Here is a 25,488-nt window from a genome sequence, read left to right as displayed (position 1 = left end):
TTCACATAGAAGTACAAAAACTATCTGTTTAATGAATAAATGAACTCACCTTTACCTTCTAGGTGAAGTGTGATTAGTGCTGAAAAACATTCTACATGAAAGATTACATGAATGTTACATTCACAGTAAGAAGAAAGTTACCAAAATCGTAAGTGCATATAAAATTATATCCCTAAACAAAACAAAATCAACTTACTAGTAATCATTGCTCCAGTGATAGAAGCCAGAAATCCGATGCTGACTGCAATGATAGAGATGACTCTCCCCTGCCTATGCCTCTGCAGCATCACAAACATCAACACTCCTGCAGCACCATGGACAAACAGAGAGGAGAAGAGAGCCCATAGAAAGATCCAGTACCACATCTCTGAAAGGAAAAGCAAAGTGTTAATAATCCTGTTGACAACATCTTAGAAAATTCAGTTTAACAAATAGTGAGCATCTAGGGTTTAGGAGAAGGCTAAATGAGATAACAGATACAGAAATGCTAGTATAGCACCTAACACATAGTAGTACTAAATAAATTTTAATGATTATCGTCATCACTAAAGCTCGATGGGGAAAATAATCCCATGACTTCAGAAGGTTAAGGCCATACTCTAATTTCTGATTTTCTAAATGTCTCTGTCATAGAGCTAAAATCCATCAAATTGCCTAATAAACCCCTAATATATTTGCAAACTTCTTAGATTAAATTATATGTTGTTATTTGATATATAATTTCCTATTTTCTACACTAAATAACAGTGTTAAGACATTTTTAAAAACTACGCCTTAATTCAAATCATTCCAAAAATCAGTCAATGATTTTATCTTTTATGATTTTAAGAATTTCAGGCAACTCCTCTCTTGGCTCTCAACTTTATATACTAAAGAATCAGTTAGAATTTTTTTAATTCGTTGCCTCAGGTCTTTTTAATAGTCCTTACCCAGAACTTTTCAAGCTCCATTATTCTCCCTTCAATGCATCCTCAATTACCGTTCACTGAAGTTTAGTTTACAGACAGTTGACGAGCACACCTTTCATTCTGTCTCTCTAGCATTCATTCCCTTTCTGTCTGGCTGCCCGCTGCCTCCTGGTCAATCCACACAGCTCCAGTGGATACCGCCAGGTCCTTGCAGTGACTCCAGCTCCCTGACCTCGCTTGTGGTGAGGCCCATCAGGGCAGGCAATTGATCCAAGCTGGGCCAACCATTCCCTTCTCTGAGAGTTCTGGATTGGGATCAACTGAACACCTCAGTCTTTGGGGAGCTGAAGCCGAAAGGCAGGATTTGTGAACAGCTACTTCATCATCCCATGACAAAAGCCACAATAGAGGATGAAAGAAAAATAGACCCATCAAAGGCAAGAGACAACCGAGTCCCTTATTCCAGTGATTTCTAAGACCCAACACGTTTCTACCCTCAGATTCAATGTAACTTCCCAGTTTCCTCGTAATAAAAATCCCTCTTTTTATTTAAACTAGTTCAAGTAAGGTTTCTGTTACTTATAGCTGAAAGAGCTGACTCCAAAATGGTTAGATGTCACCTTGAGGATCACCCTTGGTATGCAAAAATTCTATAATGCAAAATATCTCATCTGATATTTGTGCTAATATTCAATATCAAGTGTAAAAGGAAGGTCAATAAAATAGTCATGACATAGAATAAAAATGGATGAATTAAAACTTAGTTATCAAAACATCACTAAAGTACAGACATACACTGTTGATGGGAATGTAAAATGGTACAGCTGCTATGGAAAACAGTATGGCAGCTCCTCAAAAAATTAAAAAAAGAATTACCACATGACTCAGCAATTTCACTTCTGGGTACATATCCAAAAGAATTAAAAGCAGGATCACGGACAGATATTTGCACACCCATGTTCATAGCAGCATTATTCACAATAGCCAACAGGTAGAAGCAATTCAAGTGGCCATCAACGGATGAATGAATAAACAAAATATGGTATATACATACAACGGAATATTATCCAGCTTTAAAAAGGAAGGAAATTCTGACACATGCTACAACATGGATGAACCTTGAGGACATTATGCTAAGTGAAATAAGCCAGTCACAAAAGAACAAATACTGTATGATTCCACTTCTATGAGGTACCCAGAACAGTCAAATTCATAGAAACAAAAAATAGAATGGTGGTTGCCAGGGGGTTGGGGGAGAGGGAAATGAGGAGTTGTTGTTTAATGGGTACAGAGCTTCAGTTTTGCAAGAGGAAAAAGATGTGGAGATCAGTTGCACAATAATGTGAATACACTTAACACTACTGAACTGTACACTGAAAAAAATGGTTAAGGTGGTAAATGTTATGTTACGTGTTTTTTCACATTAAAAAAAATTAAATAAAATGTTTGAAAAGTATAGATATAAATTTAAAAGATAATTATTTTAAGTCAAGACCATAAATGACCAGGCATTTAAAAACAAAACAAAAAACTCCCTTACGAAAGGAAGGAAAGTGTGGTTATAAAAGGGTAACACTAAGATCCTTGTGGCAACAGAACGGTTCTGTATTTTGACCGTGGTGTTGGACACGTATACAAGTGATAAAATTGTATAGAACTAAACACACACACACACACACAGGAATAAGCACAACTACACAAGTAATACCAGTAAAATCTGAATATGCTTGGTAGATCGTATCAATGTTAATATCCTGGTTTTGATATTATACTGTAGCTTTCCAAGATGTTCCCACTGGGTAAACTGGGTAAGGGGTACATGGGCTCTCTCTGCATTATTTCTTACAACTGCATGTGAATCCACAATTCTCTTAAAATAAAAAGTTTAATTAAAAAAAAAAAAGGAAGTGGGGAAATACACAAAAAGAGTTTTTAAGAAATCAGTTTCACCCTGCCAAATTCTTAAGAATTGACACTCAGAAAGGACTCAGATAATTTGAAATCATGTCAAGGAAGAGATATCTGACATATTTTCCATCATGTGTTGAAGTGCCATGCATGCTTCTCAATGGCATAAGAGAGAGATGCTGGTGATTAAGAAAACAGACAAAGCTTGCCTTTTAGAGGTTTTTCTCTTCCAGCTTTCAGGGAAATAGTGCTTTCCTGCTGTCACTCCCAAACAAATGGCTTCAATTTATAATAAATGCATTAAAGACAAAAAGGCTTAACTTGCTCAGAAATATTTATATTTTGAAAGACAGAATTTTCCAAAGTGAACCTAATACTGAGAACAGAAGGGAGTAATAATGTACGGGGGGACATTTTCATGAAGGGAGCTCTGAGACAAGGAAAAGCCCTGCAACGAAGACACACTCCTAATGAGAAAAGTCAATAATGTGCTTTGCATCCCAAGCCCACTTCTGACAGCTTATCAGATCTACCCCCAGAAAGCACTTTTCTTTGTTGTCCTTGGAATGCAAGAAGAGTGAAAAGTTTCTCTACTATACTTAACACTATGAAGGAAGGATTGACATTATAAGTAATGTTTGCCTACTGACTGTATAGCTATTGACCTCAACAATAAATTTATCTAATAAACAGGAAAAGTAAATTTTAAGTTTAATGTTTTATAAAGCTCACAATATCAAAGAATTATACAACTAAAATAGAATCTCAAATAGTCTTCTAATGACCAATCCAGGATTATCCCTTAAGCAGACTGAGCACAGAGAAACTACCTAAACTCAAATTTGTTTTTATGTTTCTTTCTCTTTTTTAAAATCATACTACTTACCATGGAAAAAACTGAACTCTGCTGAGAATATCTACAATTCACGTAGGTTTCACGTTATCACCATTATTTCGAATTACCTGATGGATCAACACAAGCCTGTCGGTGAACAGGGCCTCTAAAAATCTTGATCTACTCCGGACAAACAAGCCTGTCTGAGGTCCTGCTCACTGGCAAACACAGGACACCTACTGGCTCAGTTCAGGTGAAGAGAACAGCAGGATCCTAAGAGAAGAGCAAGAACTTATGCCCAAGAGCCCTAGAGAAAAAACAGGTACCAAGAGGACAGGAGGGGAACATCACCACCTTTTCTTAAACACTCTAGGCCGTACAACTAACATGACCAGCCAGAGGCGTACAGTTTTTTCTTTCCATCATACCCCATCTAATCCAAGCTTCTAACAATTGAGCAACAACGAAAGGAGGAAGCCAGAGGGAGACTTTGCTAGTGCAAAATACAAACCAAAATTTTAAAAATACAAGGCACAAAACAGAAACTCTGAAGCATGCCCTCCAGGCAATCACCTTAATTCACTGGAAGGAGAGATCCCTTCTTCCTCGGGACATCTCCTAAAGCCCTTCTGTTAATTTTCCCTATTCAAGGCTGCCCATAATCTTCATCTTATACCGGTTTTGCCTGGATTTTTGCAGTGTGTCTGTTTACCTTTTAGTGGGATAAGAGGCAGGAGAGTTGTGATTTGTTCCAGCCTCCAAACAATACTAGAAATAGCCCTGCTCCCAATCTGTATCTCTCATCAGCACTGGTTGCCAAGTCACTCAAAAATTATCTTCTGTGCTTTTGTTTTTAATCCTTGGACAAAATTATTTATGAAAAATGAATTTTTCTAGATGTCTAGAATATATAACTGAGTAAAATCAAGTGAAAGAATGGTATATTATTGTTTGATCTTATTTGTTTAAAAAATTATATGTTACACATGTACAGAAATACATAAACAGAAGAACAATGGCTGTCTTTTAAAGCTAAGATAGAAGATGCCTGATTTTACATATTCTTTACATAGTTTGCTTATTTTTTAACAACCCGCCTGAAATACTTTTTAGAAATTTTTACTACAAATATACTGTCTTTAAAAATAGTTTTTCATTCTACAATTCATCAAAGCCAATGGTTCTCAACTGAGGCTGCTGACGAGAATTACCCATAGAGCGTCTAAAACAATCTCTGCAGGTGGGACCTAAACAACTACTTTTTTAATCAAGTCTACCAAATAATCATGGCATGCAATAGAGACAAAAATCACTATTCTAGGCTAAAGTTAAATAAGAGGTATTTATTAAAAAATGCAAGTCATAAAAACAAGGAACCTATCTCATTAGACAAATGCTATAGTCTTTGATCCTCTATAGTGTATCTAACCCTTCTAATAAAATCATTAGCAAGTAGATACCGAACACTCACTATGTACTCATCCCCTAAGCCTCAAGCTGAAAATACCAGACCAGTAAGACTATGTTTTGGGGCTGTTCATAATTTTCTACCTTCTTTACAGAAATGGTCCATATTATATGTTTAAATAATCTGTGTTCAAATTAGGTTATCTCAATATTTAAGCTTTTATTCATTCCAGCAAATCCAAGGTATGGAACTAGCTCTTAGTTTCCAACATCTGTGACTTCTCAGTTTGGGGATATGTCTCACATATGGGGCTTATTAGACTCTCAGGGAAATGACATATCTACAATTTGAAAAAGTCCCCTAGATCAAGGGTTAGCAAAGTATGGCCCATGAGCCATATCTAACCCAGCACCTGTTTCTGTACAGTCTGTAAGCTAAAAATTGTTTTTACATTTTGAAATGACTAAAAAAAAAAAAAAAAAAAGAACAATATTTCATGACACATAGAAATTACACAAAATTCAAATTTCAATGTCCATAAAGTTTTATTGGAACAGATGTGCTCATTCATATTGTCTATGGCTAATTCCGTGCTACAACAGCAGAGCTGAGTAGTCGTGACAGAGACCATATGACCTGCAAAGCCAAAAATATTTACTGTAGTTACTATATGTTGAGTATGCTGAGTACTGGCCCTTTACTGAAAAAGTTGCTGACTCCGGGTCTAGATGATTTTGACATAATGTCCCAGGGGCTGGGCTGTCCCACACCCCCCTGAAAATTACAGTCACAGTACTTTCATATATATCAAGAGCTGACACTTTGGGTGTTTAAGTAGTGATAACTCAATGTCATATATTCTAATACCCCAAGTCCTTCAGAGCACAGTACACAGCTGATGCTGTGGGGGAGGAATGTCAAGAAAGATCCCAATATATTCAGCAACACCTGCAACACCTGAATTTTAAAAAATAAAGAGGAGTTAACTTTAATCTCCAAAATATATAAAGAACTCATGCATCTCAACAACAAAAAAACTAACAAGCCAATTAAAAAATGGGCAAAAGACCTGAACAGACATTACTCCAAAGAAGATATACAGGTGGCCAACAGACACATGAAAAGATGTTCAAAATCATTAACTATCAGGGAAATGCAAATCAAAACTACAATGAGATATCGCCTCTCGCCCATCAGAATGGCTATAATTAACAAGACAGGAAACAACATGTGTTGGAGAGGATGTGGAGAGAAGGGAACTCTCATACACTGCTGGTGGGAGTGCAAATTGGTGCAGCCACTATGGAAAACAGTATGGAGATTCCTCAAAAAATCAAGGATAGAACTACCATATGATCCAACTATTCCACTGTTGGGTATTTATCCAAAGAAATTGAAAACGCCAATGCGTAAGATACATGCACCCCTGTGTTCATTGCAGCATTATTCACAATAGCCAAGACTTGGAAGCAACCTAAGTGCCCATCAAGGGATGAATGGATAAAGAAGATGTGGTATATGCACACAATGGACTACTACTCAGCCATAAGAAACGATGAAATCCAGGCATTTGTGACAACATGGATGGACATTGAAGGTATTATGCAAAGTGAAATAAGCCAGAGGGAGAAGGTCAAATACTGTATGATTTCCTTCATTAAGTAGTAGATAAAAACAACAATAAACAAACACACAGAGACACAGATTGGATTGGTGGTTACCAGAGGGGAAGGGGGGAGGGAGGAGGGTGAAAGGGATAATTCGGTACATGTGTGTGGTGATGGGTTGTAATTAGTATTTGGGTCGTGAACATGATGTAATCTATGCAGAAATAGAAGTACAATGATGTACACCTGAAAGTTTTACAATGTTATAAACCAATGTTACTGCAATAAACAAAAAATTAAAAAAAAATAAAAAATAAAAATAAAAGTATTGCTAAAATCTTAAAAAAAAAACCAAACCATTAGATTGAAACAAAAAAAAAATAGGGGGAAAACAAAAAAGAACTTCCAAAAAAAAAAGAGAAGTTAACCAAACAATAAACATATTAGAGATGGAATGAGGGTGAGAAATGGGGAGTGGGACACTCTAAGGCAACGGTTCTCAGCTGTGGCTGTATGTTGGCGTCACTTGGGACAGCCTAAAGAAAACACCACCCCCAGAAATTCTGATTTAATTGGGCATCAGAATTTTTTAAAGTTCCCCAGGTGATTCTCATGCACAGCTAAGAATAAGAAACAACTGCTCTAAAACGTAATGATCAAATCATGGAATTATGTACAACGGAGAATATGACATTGAAAAAACTCTGGTTTGGCTAAAACCAAGAAATATGGAAAGATGAGGATGTAGATTACAGAGGTGTACTGGAGCCAGAGTAGTGCTGGTGGGGAGGAGGGGGTGGGAGCTGGGGAGGGTGTTGCTTAGAGACCCTAAAGAAGTGGACTTGATAGTGAAGACTGAAGGTTATGGGGAGCCAATGAAAGACTGTAAATAAGGAAGCGATACAATCAGATCTACCTTTTTAAAAGATTAATTGCCCTAGCAGATATGGGAAAGTAGGAGTGGAAGGAGATGAGAGACTATCACAATATTTCAAAAGTCCAATGAGAAATTAAGGCCCAAGCCCCCTCCAAGGAGAGAGGGGACATACAAACTGTGTCACCTGTGGCAAAGCACAGGAGCAAGAAGTGGGCACCACACAAGTGAGTAAGAAGAAATCAGCTACAATTTTAACACACTGTTAAAGGCCAAGTGTGGGTTAACGTGTCAGCCTGAAGTAACCAACACAAGGAAAATGCACACTCACTTCCAAGCTCTTTTCCACAGATCTCTACTGGGTGCTCCCAAGAAAGACGGGGTCCTAGATGGGATACTAGAGACAGCCACCACTGGTGATGTATGGAGGGCTCTAGGAAGTGATCAACAGCTGCTAGGAGAAACAAAGATAACCTTGTCTGTTTCTTGGAATACTTCTGCTATTCAAAGCAAAAGCCTTAAGCCATTGGGGGAGGGCAAAAAGTCCTGTCACCCTCAGGGACAGGCAAAGACCCACTGCAGCTCTAGCTTAGGGAAGGGTAGAAGAAAAAAAACCTCTCCTGGAGGAGGGGCAGAAAACCATCCAGGACCTATGATCCCATTCTAAGCAGAGTCAGTTACTGCCGAGGGAAGGATAGGAAACTCCTACTCGAGACCAATCACAGATACTAGGGTGAGTGTGGCGACCACAAAGGCAAGAATGCTGACAGCCCCACCCCTGAGACCCTAGGACACAGAGCTTGACTAAGACTAAAACTGGACCAGGACAGCAGAGAAATCTCCCTGCCCCCACAGGAGCCTAACACCAAGTAAAATAGCTATAAATAACATGTTAAAGACCCTCATGGAAAGGGTGGACAATTCACATGAAGAGATGAGGAATTTCAGCAGAGAGATGGTAACGCCAAGAAAAAGTCAAATGGAAATGCTAGAAATTAAAAAAACAAAAATCAAGAACAACAAAAAAAGCATATCAGAGATGAAGAATTCCTTCAATGGGCTCACCAGTAGACTTGACACATTTAAGCAAAGAATCAGTAAACTTTAAATATGGACCAATAGAGATTATTTGAACTGAAAAATAAGAGGAAAAAAGAGTAGAAAAAAAGGAGGATGTAGAAGAGGAGGAAAAAGAGAAACCATCCAAGAGCAATATTTGAAGAGATAGTGGCTGAAAAGCTTCTAAAAATAATTAAAGATGTCAAACCACAAATCTAAGACTCTCAGAGAATCCCAAGCAAGACCTCCCAGTAGGACCAAAAACAACAATAAAACCAAAATAAACCACACACACATACCTAGATACATAGTAGTGAAATGACTGAAAATCAAAGATAAAGGGAAAATATTGAAATAGCCAGGGAAGAAAAAGACATATTACATACAGAAGAACAAAGAAAAAAAGTACAGCAAATTTCTCATCAGAAACTATCAAACCAGAAGACAACAGAGTGACATTTTTAAAGGACTGAAAGGCAAAAAAACCGTAAACCTAGAAATCTATATTCAGGAGAAGCATCTTTCAAAACTGAAGGTGAAATGAAGACTTTTTTCATAGAGAAAAAAGCCAGGAGAATTAACTGCCAGCAGACGTGTCCTACAAGACATGTGAAAGGAAGCTCTTCAGACAGGAGTATCATACTAGATGGAAACTAACTCTCAAAGAAGAAATGAGCAACAAAAGAGATTAAAATAAAGATAAACATGAAAGACATTTTTTTCTTATTTTTAATCACTCTAACATTTAACAAGATTTAAAAATAAGTTGCTGTATTTGTCTACTTGTCAAATAAATGACAAATACTCATTTAACATAGAAGTTAAAGCTATTGTAGATATTTAATAGTTGTCTGCTTCTGCTTCTTAAAAGAAAGCAAAATCACTATTTTTTAAATTTAATTATGACACCTTCAATGGCTGCTTTATATATTGCTTCTCTTAAAGCTTACGGCAATACTGTTTATTACCCACTTAAACTAAATTACTCTTTTACTAGCTAATTATATAATTTCAAATTGTAAATTACAGTACTCATCATCGAATAGAGAAGGAAATTCTTAGAAAGCAGATTTCTAATTTAAAACAATCAGAATATCATTCGCTTTAAAGAAATCAGGTTAAGGCTATTTAAAATAGTTCAACAATTGCTCTATTTTTAAGCCATAACACTATCCTCCTAAAAGATGCCATTCAATTAGTTCTTCCTCATAATTGATTACTCCATTATAAAAGTATAGGATTAAATCTCAAAATCTGAATCTATTATGAAATTATAACAGAGCTTTATACACAGTTTCAATTGTTATTACTTGTATGCCCTCAAGCATCTTATATTATAGTCATACAAAAAAAAATAAATTAGTAACAATATGTTCATTTGAATAGTCACTTACCTAAAAAATCTTCTCAGAGACTGATAAAATGTTTTACAATCTCATGATATAATATTTCCAAGGGATATTTACACTGAATACTAAAAAATGAACATTTTACATCAATGAGCATAACTTATAATGAAACTCCCAATATAACAAATTCCTAAAATTAAATCTAAGTAAGATACCAAATGACAGACCAGCAAATAAAAGCACAACCAGGAAGGGGCCAGCCTGGTGGCATAGTGGCACATCTAGTGGTTAAGTTCGAGCGTTCCACTTCAGTGGCCCAGGGTTCACAGGTTTGGATCCCAGGTACAGACCTACGAACCGCTCATCAAGCTATGCTGTGGTGGTGTCCCACATATAAAATAGAGGAGGATTAGCACAGATGCTAGCTCAGGGCCAATCTTCCTCACCAAAAAAACCCAAAAAACAAAAAACCAGGAAAACTTAGCAAGTAATGCACAAGCATGGTCAGAAGAGTCACACCATAGTATTACTGACAGTTATCCTTAGGAAGCAGTTATGCCACACTGGGATGGACATAAATAAAAAATAAAAACAGATAATTTCAGAACTGGAAGGGTTCTCCAGGTACTGAATCCAGAGTTTCCTAAACCAAGTGTTAAGGAGGCCTGATTCTAAGGGCTATTAAATGGTGTTGGGAGAACAAGGATTTTCTATGTCCTAAACCTCACCCTACAAATTGGCATATTAAAGTTCTGAAGCAGCCCCACTTAAAAAAGAAAGTTTCTTAATTCTAAGGATTAAAGAAATCAGTTTATATGCAAATAGGTAAATGTTTTGTTAACTCATAGTAAAATCTCTAAACTTTTTTTTAACTTGTTAAAATTTCTAGAACAGCTTTCCCTTAACATCAATATGAAAATTATTGGCATTAGACTGTACTAGGATGAGAAAACTGAGGCCTGGAAAATATGTGGCTTGTCTAAAGTACAAAAGCTAATTAGTAGCATTCAAGGATAAAACTCAGTTTTTTGACTCATAAATTCAAGGATCCTATTGCTTCTTTAGACTCTTTTATTTGCATACAGAAATCTAGCAGAACCCAAATTACCCTAGGGGAAAAAATACCAATAACTGCTCATTATGTAAGTATGTACAAAAACACTGTTAATGTTTAATTCTTCCATATACTTCAGATTTAATATAACTGAACTGTCTAGAATTTTTAAAATACTACCATTTAATAGGAACTATTCTCTATAGCTAAGAGCTCATATCAATAAAGAAAACATTTTTAAAATATGAGTTCTAATATGATCCTCTAATGTTAAAAAACAGTCAAGGGGCCAGCCCAATGGCATAGTGGTTAAGTTCGCGCACTCTACTTTGGCGGCCTGAGGTTCTCGGGGTCAGATGACCTACACACCGCTCATCAAGCCACGCTGTGGCGGCGTCCCACATACAAAATAGAGGAAGATGGGCAAAAATGTTAGCTCAGGGACAGTCTTCTTCATCAAAAAAAAAAAGAAAAAAAAACTGGGTTATAGCATCCTCTGGGAAATAAATGAGTCATTTATATTGAAATTTTAACAAGTCTTTAGCTATACTAAATATTCTATATTAATTTGCATTATATATCACAACATACAAACTGATCAAAAAAACTTTTTAAAATCAGGTGTTCCCAATCCTTGAGCTCTCAATCACCTGAAGAGCTAGTTAAAAATGTAGCTTCCTAGGCTCTGCTCTCAAAAATCCTAACTCCATAGACATGGACCGGGGCCCTGGATCTGTACCCGTAACCAGCACCAGGTGATTCTGATATGTAGTAAGGTTTAGAAACTATATCAGAGTAAAGTAATTCATCGTAGGGGGTGGGAGGGGGGAGAATTTAATAATGAAAATCTGTTTTCACATTACTGATGAAAACATCTCAGCTGGACATAGCTATTCAAGAACAGTGTAATACTTTTAAACTTGATCAAGTCCTGGTGGTATTCCTGGACCATCCTACAAGCAGTTAACCTCTCCTCTTTCCATCATCCCATAAACAGGTTCTTTCTCCACTCTCTACCTCTCCTGTTGTCTTCAAAATCCCATTACCTGGTTCTCCCTGAACTCAACAAGCCACAAAACTACTACTTAACCCGAAGGTTAATTAGCATCTCGAGACCATGAGCTCCTTATAGACAATGACTGACATTTTCATCTTTGTTTACCAGTGTTTCCCACAGAGACTGGCACATGACTCATCATTAAGAAATATCCAACAAGATTTGAAAATGCTAGACACTACTTTTTAGTATAATTCTATGTATCAAGACTTTTTTGCTTTTTCTAGTCAACTGTTTCTCTTACAGATACTTCATCCCTCATCCACTATGTTGCCTCTATTCTTCCCTTTAAGGGCCTCATTCCCCTCTCCCCATACCTACCTTTAAGATTGTGGTAGCCAGGCTCTAGAAGGCCCCCAGTGATCCCCACTTGGTATTCACATCCTAGTACAGTCCTCTCCGACAACATACCAGAGTTGGTCTGTGTGACCAATAGAGTACAGCAGAAGTGATGGTTTATCACGTCCAAGATTAGATCATAAAAGACCCTATGGCTTCTGTCTTAGTTTCTCTCTCTCTGACCACTCGCTATGGGGAAAGCTATGTTGTGAGCAGCCCCATGGAGAGGCCCACGTGGAGGGGACTCAAAGCTGTCACATGAATGTACCTGGAAGCAGCCGACCCTCCAGCACCAGTCAAGTCTGCAGAGACTGCAGCCCCAGCTGACGGCTCGACTGTTGACACTGTAAGACTCTGAGCCAGAACCAGCAAAACCATTTCCAGATTCCTGACCATCAGTAACCATGTGAGAAAATGTGTCCTGTTTTAAGCTGCTAAATTTGGGGGTAATTTGTTACTCACCAATAAAACTAATACAAAGATTTGTAAATTCATACTCACTAGAACATAAATTACTTGAAAACAGTCATCATGTGTTATCTCTGTATCTCGGACAGCAACATGTCCGTTGTAGTTACTCAAAGGTTTGCCAAATTGAATTGACTGATAATTTTTCAAGTCCTGGCTAACAAGCTCTGTAAGCAGGGGCAAGATATTGTCTATGCCTGTTTCTTCACTTTTAAAAATGAAGTTAAGGGGGCCGGTCCCATGGCATAGTGGTTAAGTTCAGTGTGCTCCATTTCAGTGGCCCAGGTTTGCAGGTTTGGATCCTGGGCACGGAGCTACGCCACTCATCAGCCATGCTGTGGTGGCAACCCACATGCAAAATAGAGGAAGATTAGCACAGAAGTTACCTCAGGGCGAATCTTCCTCAAGCAAAAAAAAAAAAAAGGAAACAGATGTTAGCTCAGGGCGAATCTTCTTCAGCAAAAAAAAAAAAAAAGAAAGAAAGAAAAGGAGCTAATAATGGTCCCTACCTCATGGTATTATTGTGAGGATCAAATAAAATAATACATGTAACGTTCTTAGAACAATGCCCAGCATACTAAAAAGTGCTAAATGTTGTTAACTACCACAAGTAAAATTTCTAAACAAGGAAACGTAACCCTCTCTTTCCTTAGTATCGAAATCCTGGATATGAATTTTTTTAGCATAAGAATTATTTACAGGCATATCTCATTTTAGTGCATTTTGTAGACAGTACATTTTTTACAAATTGAAGGTTTATGGCGACCCTGCACTGAACAAGTTTATCAGTGCCATTTTTCCAACAGCATTTGCTCACTTCGTGTCTCTGTGTCACATTTTGGTAATTCTTGCAATATTTCAGACTTTTTCATTATTACTGTATTTGTAATGCTGATCCATGATCAGTGATCTTTGATGTTACTATTGTAATTGTTTTCGGGTACCACAAACCATGCCCATATAAGACAGCCCACTTAATTGTAAATAAATGTGTTCTCACTGCTCCATGACCAGCCACTCCCCCGTCTCTCTCCCTCTCCTCGGGCCTCTCTATTCCCTGAGACACAACAATATTAAAATTCCACCAACTAATAACCCTACAATGGCTTCTAAGTGTTCAAGTGAAAAGGAAGAGTCCTATGTCTCTCACTTTAAATTGAAAGCTAGAAATAAGCTTAGTGAGAAAGGCATGTTGAAAGCCGAGAGGCCGAAAGCTAGTCCTCTTGTGCTGAACAGTTAGCCAAGTTGCAAACATAAAGGAAGAGTTCTTAAAGGAAATTAAAAGTGCTACTCAAGCGAAAATATGAATAATAAGAAAGCAAAACAGCCTTACTGTTGATATGGAGAAAGTTTTAGAGGTCTGGATAGAAGATCAAACCAGCCACAACATTCCCCTAAGCCAAAGCCTCATCCAGAGCAAGGCCCTAACTCCCTTCAATTCTCTGAAGGCTGAGAGAGGTGAGGAAGCTGCAGAAGAAAAGTTTGAAGCTAGCAGAGGTTGGTTCACTAAGTTTAAGGAGAGAAGCCATCTCCATAACAAATGCAAGGTGAAGCAGCAAGTGCTGATGTAGAAGCTGCAGCAAGTTATCCAGAAGATCTAGCCAAGATAATTCATGAAGGTGGTACACTAAACAACAGATTTTCAATGCAGACAACAGCCTTCTATTGGAAGAAGATGTCATCTAAGACTTCCATAGCTAGAGAGGAGAAGCCAATGCCTGGCTACAAAGCTTTAAAGGTCAGGCTGACTCTCTTGTTAGGGGCTAATGCAGCTGCTGACTTCAGGTTGAAGCCAATGCTCACTTACCATTCTGAAAATCCTAGGGCCCTTAAGAATTATGCTAACTCTACTCTGCCTGTGCTCTATAAAAGAAACAACAAAGCCTGACAACAGCACATCTGTTTACAACATGGTTTACTGAATATTTAGTATTGAGACCTACCCCTCAGAAAAAAAGATTCCTTTCAAAATATCACTGCTCATTGACAACGCGCCTGGTCACCAAAGAGCTCTGACAGAGCTGTACAACAAGATCAATGTTGTTTTCATGCCTGCTAACGCAACCCCCATTCTGCAGCCCCATGGATCAAGGAGTCATTTCGACCTGCAAGTCTTATTATTTAAGAAATACATTTCAAGGTCACTCCCGGTGGCCTGGTGGTGAAGTATGGCGTGATCCACTTCAGCAGCCTGGGTTGAGTTACTGCGTGCAGACCTACAACACTCGTCTGTCAGTGGCCATGCTGTGGTGGCAGCTCACATACAAAAAGAGGAAGACTGGTAGTGGATGTTACCTCAGGGTGAATCTTCCTCAGCAAAAAAAAAAAAAAAAGAAGAAGAAGAAAGAAAGAAATACATTTCATACGGCTATAGCTGCCATAGATAGTCATTCCTCTGATGGGTCTGGACAAAGTCAATTAAAAACCTTCTGGAAAGGATTCAACATTCTAGATGCCATTAAGAACATTCGTGATTCATGGGAAGAGGTCAAAATATCAACATTGAGTTTGGAAGAAGCTGATTCTAATCCTCATGGATGACGACTTTGACAGGTTCAAGACTTCAATGGACAAAATAACTGCAGATGTGATGGAAAGAGCAAGATAACTAGAATTAGAAATGGAGCCTAAAGATGTGACTGAATTGCTGCCATCTCATGATAAAACTTTAACGGACTGCTTCTTATGGTTGAGCAAAGAAAGTGGTTTCTTTTTTTTTTTCCCTGAGGAAGATTTTCCCCGAGCTAACATCAGCCGCCAATCTTCCTCCTTTTTTCTGCTTGAGGAAGATTAGACCTGAGCTAACATCTGTCCCAATCTTCCTCTATTTTATATGTGGGTCACTGCCACAGCATGGCTGACGAGTGGTGTAGGTCTGTGCCCGGGATTGGAACCCGTGAACCCGGGCCGCCGAAGTGGAGCACACTGAACTTAACCACTACATCATGGGGCCAGCCTGAAAGTGGTTTCTTGAGATGGAATCTACTGCTGGTGAAGATGCTGTGCAGACTGCTGAAATGACAAAGGATTTAGAATATTACATAAACTTATTTGATAAAGCAGCAGCAGGGTTTGAGAAGACTGACTCCAAATTTGAAAGAAGTTCTACTGTGGAAAAAAGGCTATCAAACAGCATCACACGCTACAGAGAAATCATTCATGAAAGGACCAGTCAATCAATATGGCAAACTCCACTGTTGTCTTACTTAAGAAATTGCCACAGCCACCCCAACCTTCAGCAACCACCACCCTGATCCATCAGCAGCCATCAACATCAAGGCAAGACTCTCCAGCAGCAAAAAGACTGCAACTCGCTAAAGGCTCAGGTGACAGTTAGCATTTTTTTAGCAATAAAGTATTTTTAATTAAGGCATGTAGGTTGTTCTTTTTAGACATAATGCTATTGCACATTTAATAGACTACAGTACAGTATAAACATAACTTTTATATGCACTGGAAAACCAAAAAGTCCATATGATTTGTTTTATTGTGATATTCACTTTATTGCAGCAGTCTGGAACCAAATTCACAATATTTCCAAGGTATGCCTATACAAGCCATGTCAGGATTATGAAATAAACTTAGCAAACTGATTCACATTCAAAGACTTAGATAGCATATCAAATGAAGGGCGATAATGGATATGTTAATAAGCTAATGTTAATTGATCTAGTAATCTATATCCCTCAAAACTATTTTCATTTTTTCAAGTCCTACTATAATAAGCATATAACATACTCCTAGACTATATTCCAAGATATATGTTACTAAGAACACAAGCAATTGGACCCAAGTAAAAGTTTGGTTCTTCTCACTTACATGAAGTTTGGTGAAAAATTTCTTTTTGTTTCAAAGCTTAATCTACTTAGCTAAGGTCACTGGAATTTGATAGTCTAATGAGACCTCTTTCAAATGTGCTCGCTACTGCCACTGTTCACTCTATGATTGATTAATTTTTATTGCTAAACTATTTAGCCATTAAAAATACATAATTAGGGGCCGGCCCCGTGGCTTAGCAGTTAAGTGCGCACGCTCTGCTACTGGCGGCCTGGGGTTCGGATCCGGGCGCGCACCGACGCACCGCTTCTCCAGTCATGCTGAGGCCACATCCCACATACAGCAACTGGAAGGATGTGCAACTATGACATGCAACTATCTACTGGGGCTTTGGGGGAGGGGGGAAAAAAAAAGGAGGAGGATTGGCAATAGATGTTAGCTCAGAGCCAGCCTTCCTCAGCAAAAAAGAGGAGGATTCAGCAGGATGTCAGCTCAGGGCTGATCTTCCTCACAAAAAAAAAAAAAATATATACATAATTAGTCTATCACACCTGATGTAATCATATACATTTAATAAAAAAAAAATTACATGGCCACTTCAATTACAGGAAGTGAGATGCATGCAAAATGCTTTGCACAGTACCTGACATGCAGTGAGTGTTCAATAACTATAGCTGTTACTAGAATTATCCATCTGACACTAGGGGAAATTCAATGTGCTGTACTCTCCAGGCTCTCCTCTCACATCTGACCATTCTTAATTCCAGTTCCCTTCCCTAGTTCCAATTCCTCCTCCTCGTCCCTGCCTCGTCCTTCCTCTTCTGTATAGGCTTCATTACTATAGGAAAAATATACCTAGTTATTCTAACTCCTCTTCACGAATTATCATACTTTTCTGGTCCTGCCTTTCAATCACTAAACAAAGCAAAAATACATAAATTTATATTCTGATAGTTAACTATTTAAGAGTCAAAATCACAGCTTAGGCTGTCCCAAGACTTTTCCAAAAATTGCTTTAGGTTTAAGAAATGTCATCTGGACCTTGGACTTGGTATTGCCAGAGGATGCAGATGTATATCTTCAAAGATAATGAGATGGGAATTAAGAAATTAAAAACCTGAAGACAACAATTCCAATTTTTTAAAAATTACAGTGGCTTCATTCTCAATAAGATATACAGGTAAGTTTTCCAATAAGCAAACTCCTATGAAGTACAAATCATACCAGCACTTATTAATTGGCTCTGTGCCACAAAAAAGTAAGGGATTTTTCATACATATTTCAGAAACAGTAAATTTTGGGGTACAGCACAAATACCAAAAAGTAGCACATTGTCTTTAGGGTGACATTCACAAAACATAAATATCTGTAAGTGGATATTTGAAATAATCCTATCTAAAATATCTTAGAGCATTTAGGAAGAGAAACTTAACCTAATGGGCAACTGGAATACAGGGCAACATGGATAGAAGCATGCCTGTTTGGGAGCACTACCAAAGGAAGGTGCTGGCTATACCAGTATGAGGTGTGAACAATTCCAAATAGATATAGTAGATACCAACTTTTTTTTTCCACTTGCTCTTTTTTGCTGACTATCAGTAGTAACACTAAAGTGGCTTAGTAACTGTAAAGTCCAAAAAGGAACTATAATAGTGTGTGTATGTATAATGTAAAAACAAATAAGTACCTATATATTTTATAAAGACACACACATAGAGGTTTGACTTTCATCCCAGTGTGAATTCCCAGCCTCCCAATGTTTATGGCAGTAGAAAGAGAGGAGTACCTGCCGCCACCTTTGAGGCTGACACTGAGACAGGAGACAAGCCCGAAGCCAGCCTTTGCCTTTCTTCCCAGGGACCAATTATCCCTTTCCCAACACCAGCCCGGCTCTGTGTTTATCCAGGAGTTTAAGGATCCTGCCTTTTTCTAAGCAAAAAATTCTTCTCTAAACCCTTAGCAACCAAATTTGGGTCAAAACACAAAGTTGGGAACTAAAGTAGTTGAAGAAAATAAAAGTAAAGCAAAAGAATACATTTCATTGTAATTTTTTTTTAAGAAGTCAAGTTACCCATAAAACTGAAAGAGTATATCCATACTGACTCTAATTGTAGATTGGGGGGGTGGGGGTATTTAGAACATATTCAAAGAAAGAAAAACTATTTGAGAAAGAAAGGAAGCCAGTTCTCCCAGTGAGCTGAAGAAGCACATAACCTATACATAGTCAGACAATTGAGGAATTCTGTGAATCACACACTCGGGAAGTGACAGATACCGAAGTGAACTTGGGCAATGATTATCAAGTGACAAGATGGGGTCCTCAGGTATTAATCTGCTCTATATGGAATCCCCATCCTAGTGTCTTCCAGAAGGAGAAAAAATAAACAGCAGACTGAACTTGGCAGGATTTCTAAAACTGAATATATAATAAATATGGATCATTAACTTTTACATAGGCAATGGCAACCTAAAATTTTAGAAAGCGTTATTAATTCAATAATATCTTGTATTTTCCGTTATCATTTATTTGCTGGACAAAAATTAGTTGCATTCACACATGCATGGGCTCACTGGGACAAATGCTTACCAGGCTATTCTTAAATATGTTAAGATTTATCATCCGTCAGACCCGCCTGAGTTAGGAAGCCGGGTGGAACGGAAGGGAAAGGAACAGAACTGAGAGTCAGGGGAGGTTGGTTCCAGTCCCGCCTCCATCATAAACACCTGTTTGATCCCTGCCACGTCACTTCAGTGATGTGACATTTCAGTATTTCTAAAATGAAGCAGTCGAACTACATACCTTATAGCTCTAAAATGTTAAGCCAGTTTTAATTTCTAGTTCTCATTATCACTCTGTAGAAGTTTATTTCTATTAAAGTAGTACATACACGAGACTACTTCCTAAAGGTCAGTCTCTAAGATAAAAAGGTCAATACAAAACTTTTCCCACTTCACCTTTGGGATAAGATACAAAGAGAAGAATAAATCACATCTGTTAGTTTGCATAAAGAAAAAAGTAGAGTTGAGAGAGCATTCTCTTTTTATTTGGTTTTTAGTTAACCAGAATTCTTATTAACCATATTTCTGCAAATTCTTCACACAATCATCCCTTAAACCCTAATCAGTCTGGTTCTACACTATGCTCCTTTCTATCACCTGTTTCACTTCCAGGTTTAGTATGATGACAAAAATGTCTTCTGACTTAATAATGTATGTTATCATAATTTGAAAAAAGGTAAGGATTTTTCACTTACTACTATCAGATTAAGTTACTCTTTGCTTCAATGTCTGTATCTGTAAAATAAGGATAAACAATAATCTCTCTCAAGATTGTTGAAAAGATTAAATAAAATGCACAAAAGCATAGTAACTAGCACAAAAAAGTGCATTCAATAAACATTTGTATGTTTTAAAGGTATGACAATTACCTACAAAAGTTACTTAAATACCTCATTCCCTAGTTAATAGCATATTCACTCCAACAGATGTAGCTGAATAACACAACTAGAATGTTTAAATCATGCAACTGTTAAGTATTGTTTTAAAAATTCAACTCAATAAACATATATTGAGCATTTACTATGTGCCAGGTACTACGATGCTAGGGTTCCAGAATTCAGTGAATAAGAAATGACCCCACTCTCAAAAAGCTCACAGTCTAGAAGAGATAGATAACAATTATAATGTAACTGAAAAATAGAATAATAAAGCATTACAAGGAGCAGAAGTAGCAGGATGAAGCAAGTAATTCACTCTGTCTGAAGGAGTAAAGAGAAAGTAACTAAGGTGGCATGGAAAAGGGGAAAAAGAAGTAGTTGTGCCAAAAAAGATGGGGGTGTAGAGCTTAGCTCAGACATTTACCAGCTATCTGATTTGGGGGCAACTTAACGGACCTCTCTGAGCTTCTTCATAAATCTACTTGGGAGAGTTATCCTGAAGATTAGAAAGAATATATGTAAAATGCCTGATGGTAGGAGTTCAATAAATGGGAGTTGTCTTGTTTTAGGAGTTGTTTTTTCAATAGACCAAGTTCTAAATGGTACTGTAGGTAGCATCTCTTGACTAATGATTAAGCTACATACGGGATCATTAGGGTCACTAGCATGGAGAAGGCCATAATGAACATCATCAGAATGTTACCATTACAGAGTTCACTTTTTTTTTTTTTTGGTGAGGAAGACCAGCTCTGAGCTAACATCTATCGCCAATCCTCCTCCTTTTTATTTTTCCCCCAAAGCCCCAGTAGATAGTCGTATGTCATAGCTGCACATCCTTCTAGTTGCTGTATGTGGGACGCGGCCTCAGCATGGCTGGAGAAGCGGTGCGTCGGTGCGTGCCCGGGGTCCGAACCCGGGTCGCCAGTAGCAGAGCGCACGCACTAAACCGCTAAGCCACGGGCCGGCCCCAGAGTTCACTTTTTAGAAGTGATGTGATTCCTAACACATAGTACACTCAGCTGCTGGTGAAGCATATTTCTCATCTACTTCTTTCTCCCTTTTACCCTGACAAACAGAATTTTGCATACTCAGACTCTATTTATTTCCTAGAAGAGGTTCCCATGGTCCTCAATCCTAGTTTGGGATGTTCAGCATATCCTTGATGAAATGGCAAAGCCCGATGAGCAACTGATGATTATTAAAATTCTATTAGGAGATAATTAGAGATAACTCTGGGTTGAAACTACTATTATTAACCTAATGGCTGACTTATGGAACTGGAAGCCAGTATAATGATTAGAATCAAAGTAAATATTTTAAAATATTATTAAATCTGGCCAAGAAGTAAGTTACATTTACATTACTCTTTGGCTCCCAAAGCGAATTTTCTCTAAATACCCATTGATGAGCTAAGCCAGTTATTAACATATACAAATATATACATTCTTAAGTCCTTATTTTTCATTTCACTCTAAGAAACATAACTGATACAACATCTGAAATATTAACAGTGGATAAATACAAGCAAAGCCATAAGTAAGATAAAAGCAGTCTATCGCTAACTTCAATGGAATCATGAAATGGTCTTTATGTCAGCGTAGTTTTTGAGAACTAAAAACATGTTCTTGACCCAAAACCATCATGTAAGGTCAGTTTGCTCCAAGTTAAATAAGTACATATTAAAAGTGAGGACACCATGAGACAATCCACAATCCACATTAATTTTCTAGTTTCCGCATTCAAGGAAACCACTGTCTTTAAATTCATCCTTGTGGTATATAATTCCAAAAATTTTTTCTCTATGAATATCTTAATTCCATATCATGCCAGACTTTAAAATATATCTATATTGTATATACACACACACTTATGTGTATGTAGTCTCTCAAGACAAGCTATATTTGTAAAATACTCTTAAGCAGGTTGACATAATGCATTTTGAAATACTAATGTTCTATCAAAATTAGCCCTTATACATTTTGAAGAATTAAATCCTGAGTATGTTTTTAAGTTTTTTCTCTGAAGAGCAGGCACTGAGGAGTCACCAAATTGCAAATGAATCTCTTTCTTGGAAACACTAATCTTTAGAGGATATTTTTTTAAATTCAGAACTCAGAGAATAATATAAGCATTTCCACAGCAACAAAACCTTCGCAAAGTTTCTTCACAGAGCAAACCTATAAATTCGATAAAAATACGTGAATATTATTGCTCACTTTTACAATTACAAGTTGATGTTAATTATTATAATGTAGTTAAGTCCCATTCCTTCCTGATAGCCTTGACATGAAAGGAAATACACACAATTATCAAATGTCACAGAAGCGGCAGCCTGAAGCCAGAGGGAAACAGACAAAAGGAAATAAGAGAGGGAGGAGAAATATGGTTAAAGCTAAAATGCTTAGAATGCACTAGACCTTGACCCAGCCCCTGACTCACTATAATCTACTTAATTAGTCAGCTATATCACCAAAAAAATGAACAGTTGGAGCAAACTGATCATTGTGAGTAGGGAATTTAAGTCCTACATTCTGTTTGAGATTTGCCAGAAAAAGAGTTAAACAGAAAAAGATCTAAACAGCAAGATGCGGGGGGTGTGCGCGTGTGCGTGCGCGCACGGGGGTAGGGGATGAATAAAAGCTAACAGAGCTCAAGTCTCCTCACTAATGCTATTCCGCGCACACTACACAGGCAGGGCCATCGGGAGCCCTCCCCGCGCAGGGCAGGAGGCGGGGGTCGTGGATTCTCCCCCAGCGATTCGGCAGTCTCCGAGCGCCAGGGGGCACGGGTGGCGGGAGTTGGCACCCCCAGAACAGGCGCGGAGTGGATCCGATTAACGCCTTCCTCGCCAGGACCTGGGACCGCGAGCGCCCGAGCGGGGCGCGCACGGGGGTGGGGCGGCGAGGAGCTTCCTCTCCTCGGGAGGGAGAAAGGCGGCAAGGGGCGGCACCGCATCCCGGTCCCCACCCCGGGCGCACCAATTACCAGTGAGGTTCCTCAGCACCGTCCCGTGGGCCCAGAGGCTCAGGACCTGCTGCACCGAGAGGTTGATCATGGAGTGGTCGCCCCCCTCCGCCTTCATCTTCCCCGGGGGGCGCCCGCCGCCCTCTCCTCGGGCGCCGGGCGGCGGCTGCGAGGCTCCGGGGGCGGCGGCGGGTACGCGGCTCCTCCAGGCCGCCGCCGCCGGGGGAGGCTGCGGGGCACCGGGCTGGGCGCTGCTGCTGCCGCCGACGGGCCTCCGGGGGGGTCCGCTCAGCGCGTCTCCCAGGCAGCCCCCTCCCCGCCGGGGAGACATTGAGGACGGCGGACGGGGGAGTGGAGGGGGCCCGGCGCTCTGTCCGCGCGGCCCCCGAGCGAGGACTCGGGGCGGAGGAGGCCGCTGCCGCTCCCTGTCAGGGGCAGCACCGCGCCGCGGGGGCCGGACACGCGAGGAGGCCGAGGTCACGCCGGGAGGCCCGGGGTGATGGGCAGCCAGCAGGTGCAGCCCCCGACGGGGCCCAGCTCATCACCGCGAGAGCACGAGAAGACCCCGAGGAGGCTGCGGCGGCGGCCGCGGCGGCACCTGCCGCCAGCCTGTCCACCCTCCCGCCGCCGACACTCGAGGAACCACCCCCTCCACCCGCGGCCGCCGCCGGGCCGCTCGTGCGCGCGCGCACGGGTCCGCACCTCCCCCGCCCACCCCGGAGCCGCTGCGCATGCTCACTGTCTCCCTTCCCGCGACCCGCCGCCCTCCGACAGCGGGCCGGCCCCAAACTCCTTCTCCCCCTCCCCGCGCGCGCGAGCTCGCGTGGCTGACAGCGCCGAGTGTGTCGGCCCGCAGTGGGGCGGAGAGAAGCGCGTCCTACGTCACTAGCGCCACCGCCGGGCCTCGCCGCTGATTGGATGCTCCAAGGGTACCACCTCCACGCCCTCCCCGCCCCCAGACCCCGGGCGCGCGCCCTGAGACAGCTGGAGCCTTTGGCCAGAGGCTGAGTGGCAGCCCGACCCGGGGGGGCGGGCTAGACCCACCGCGGAGGGACCGCGGGGTGCTAAACTCAGTGAGATGGGTCTTGTGACAGTTTAGATCTTTGGCTTCGAATGAAATACTTTTGATAAAGATGTTTGCAAGTACACCTTTTTTTTTTAAGGCATAAATATCTCAACATTTTAGATTTATTAATTTGCGGGGTTTTTTTTTCTGATTGAGTCAGATGACCTGAATAGGTCACTACTTGCAGAATATATTTGAAAGCCACTAAAACAGAAATAGGCCCGCTTTATCATTCATCCGGTCCTTCTTCCCACAGCAAGAACTCGGGCCCCCCGTGGTTCCATCGTCTGAAGTCACCTACAGACATAGAGCTCGCAGGTGTCCTACTCCTCAACGCCATGCTGGTCTAGCTCTGTTTTCATTGCAGTATTCTTTTTCTCTAAATTGTAAAAGTCTGTTATTTTTTCCCCTAGGACTGAAACTAGATCTCTCTTCTCTTGGTTTGCTGCCTTTCTTCATGTCCATCGTTAGGCGGAGGAGCTGTCTAAAACCCAACTACAACGAACTAAGCTCCTCCTTGAAGTTTGAAACCTTTTAACTTGAAAAATAAAAATTAAGTTTTGGCGATAATAAAATATGCAATAGCCAGCACCCCCCGGAACACACACACTCCATCCTTTTCCAACCCTCCTGCTATCTGAAAAGAAAATCTACAAAGGAAAGCAAAGAAGTTCATGCTGTAGCTAAGTCATCAAATATATTTGGCAAAGAGTAGAAAGAGTTGAATCACCCGTAAAACGGTGCTCTTGGTGACTACTTTAAAGATAATTATATATGTGTATATATATGTATATAGTCTATTGTTCGTTTGATGCCACAATACAGAAAAGGGAAACTTTTGCATCATTAATAGGAATTAAGCCAAAACTCATAGAGTTTACCTTCCTCCTAGAGTTTAGAATTAATTAGATCTTAACTTAAGATTATAGAACATTAGACTTAAAAGAAGCTTTAACATTTTTAAAGTTCACTTAATTTTACCAATTTGTTCTTAATGCTGTTGAATCAATTCTGACTCCTAGTGACTCTGTACAGAAGAACAGAACCCTACTTTTTGCGCCATCCTACCACCTTCCAGCACTATATCAGACAATTCTCCACTTCCATTCACAGGGTTTTCATGGCCGACTTTTTCGTAAGTGGGTGGCCAGGGCCTTCTTCCTAGTCTATCTTAGTCTGGAAGCTCTGCTGAAACCCATCCACCGTGGGTGACCCTGCTGGTATTTGAAAAACCGGTGACATAGCTTTCAGCGTCACAGCAACAGCAGCTGCCACAGTATGACAACCGACAGATGGGTGGTGTGGTTTCCTGGCTGGGGAAAACACCCTGGCTTCAGCGGTAAAAGCGCCGAATCTTAAACACTAGACCACGAGGGCT

At 39.8% G+C, this 25,488-nt stretch overlaps 1 protein-coding gene across 2 annotated transcripts in view; it reads right to left on the bottom strand.

Moving 5' to 3' along the window:
* The window catches only part of TMEM170B (transmembrane protein 170B), a 46,477-nt gene extending 22,802 nt beyond the window's left edge, over window positions 1-23,675 (bottom strand). Inside the window, exons 1-2 of one of the 2 annotated variants that reach the window (XM_087438005.1) lie at window positions 23,066-23,675; window positions 197-367 (exon numbers count right to left, since the gene is read on the bottom strand). In XM_087438005.1, coding sequence (XP_087294131.1) covers window positions 197-367; window positions 23,066-23,375 — 481 coding nt within the window. In that variant the 5' untranslated portion in view covers window positions 23,376-23,675. The remainder of the gene's footprint in view (window positions 1-196; window positions 368-23,065) is intronic. The other variant, XM_004432120.3, reaches the window with a different exon arrangement.
* Window positions 23,676-25,488: the final 1,813 nt, after the last annotated feature.

The sequence above is a fragment of the Ceratotherium simum genome, chromosome 13 (genome assembly GCF_057802395.1).
Source record: "Ceratotherium simum simum isolate JZ-2026a chromosome 13, ASM5780239v1, whole genome shotgun sequence".
Taxonomy (NCBI): domain Eukaryota; kingdom Metazoa; phylum Chordata; class Mammalia; order Perissodactyla; family Rhinocerotidae; genus Ceratotherium; species Ceratotherium simum.
Note: the sequence above shows the minus strand (reverse complement) of the source record. Positions and strands in the feature narration are given on the sequence as shown.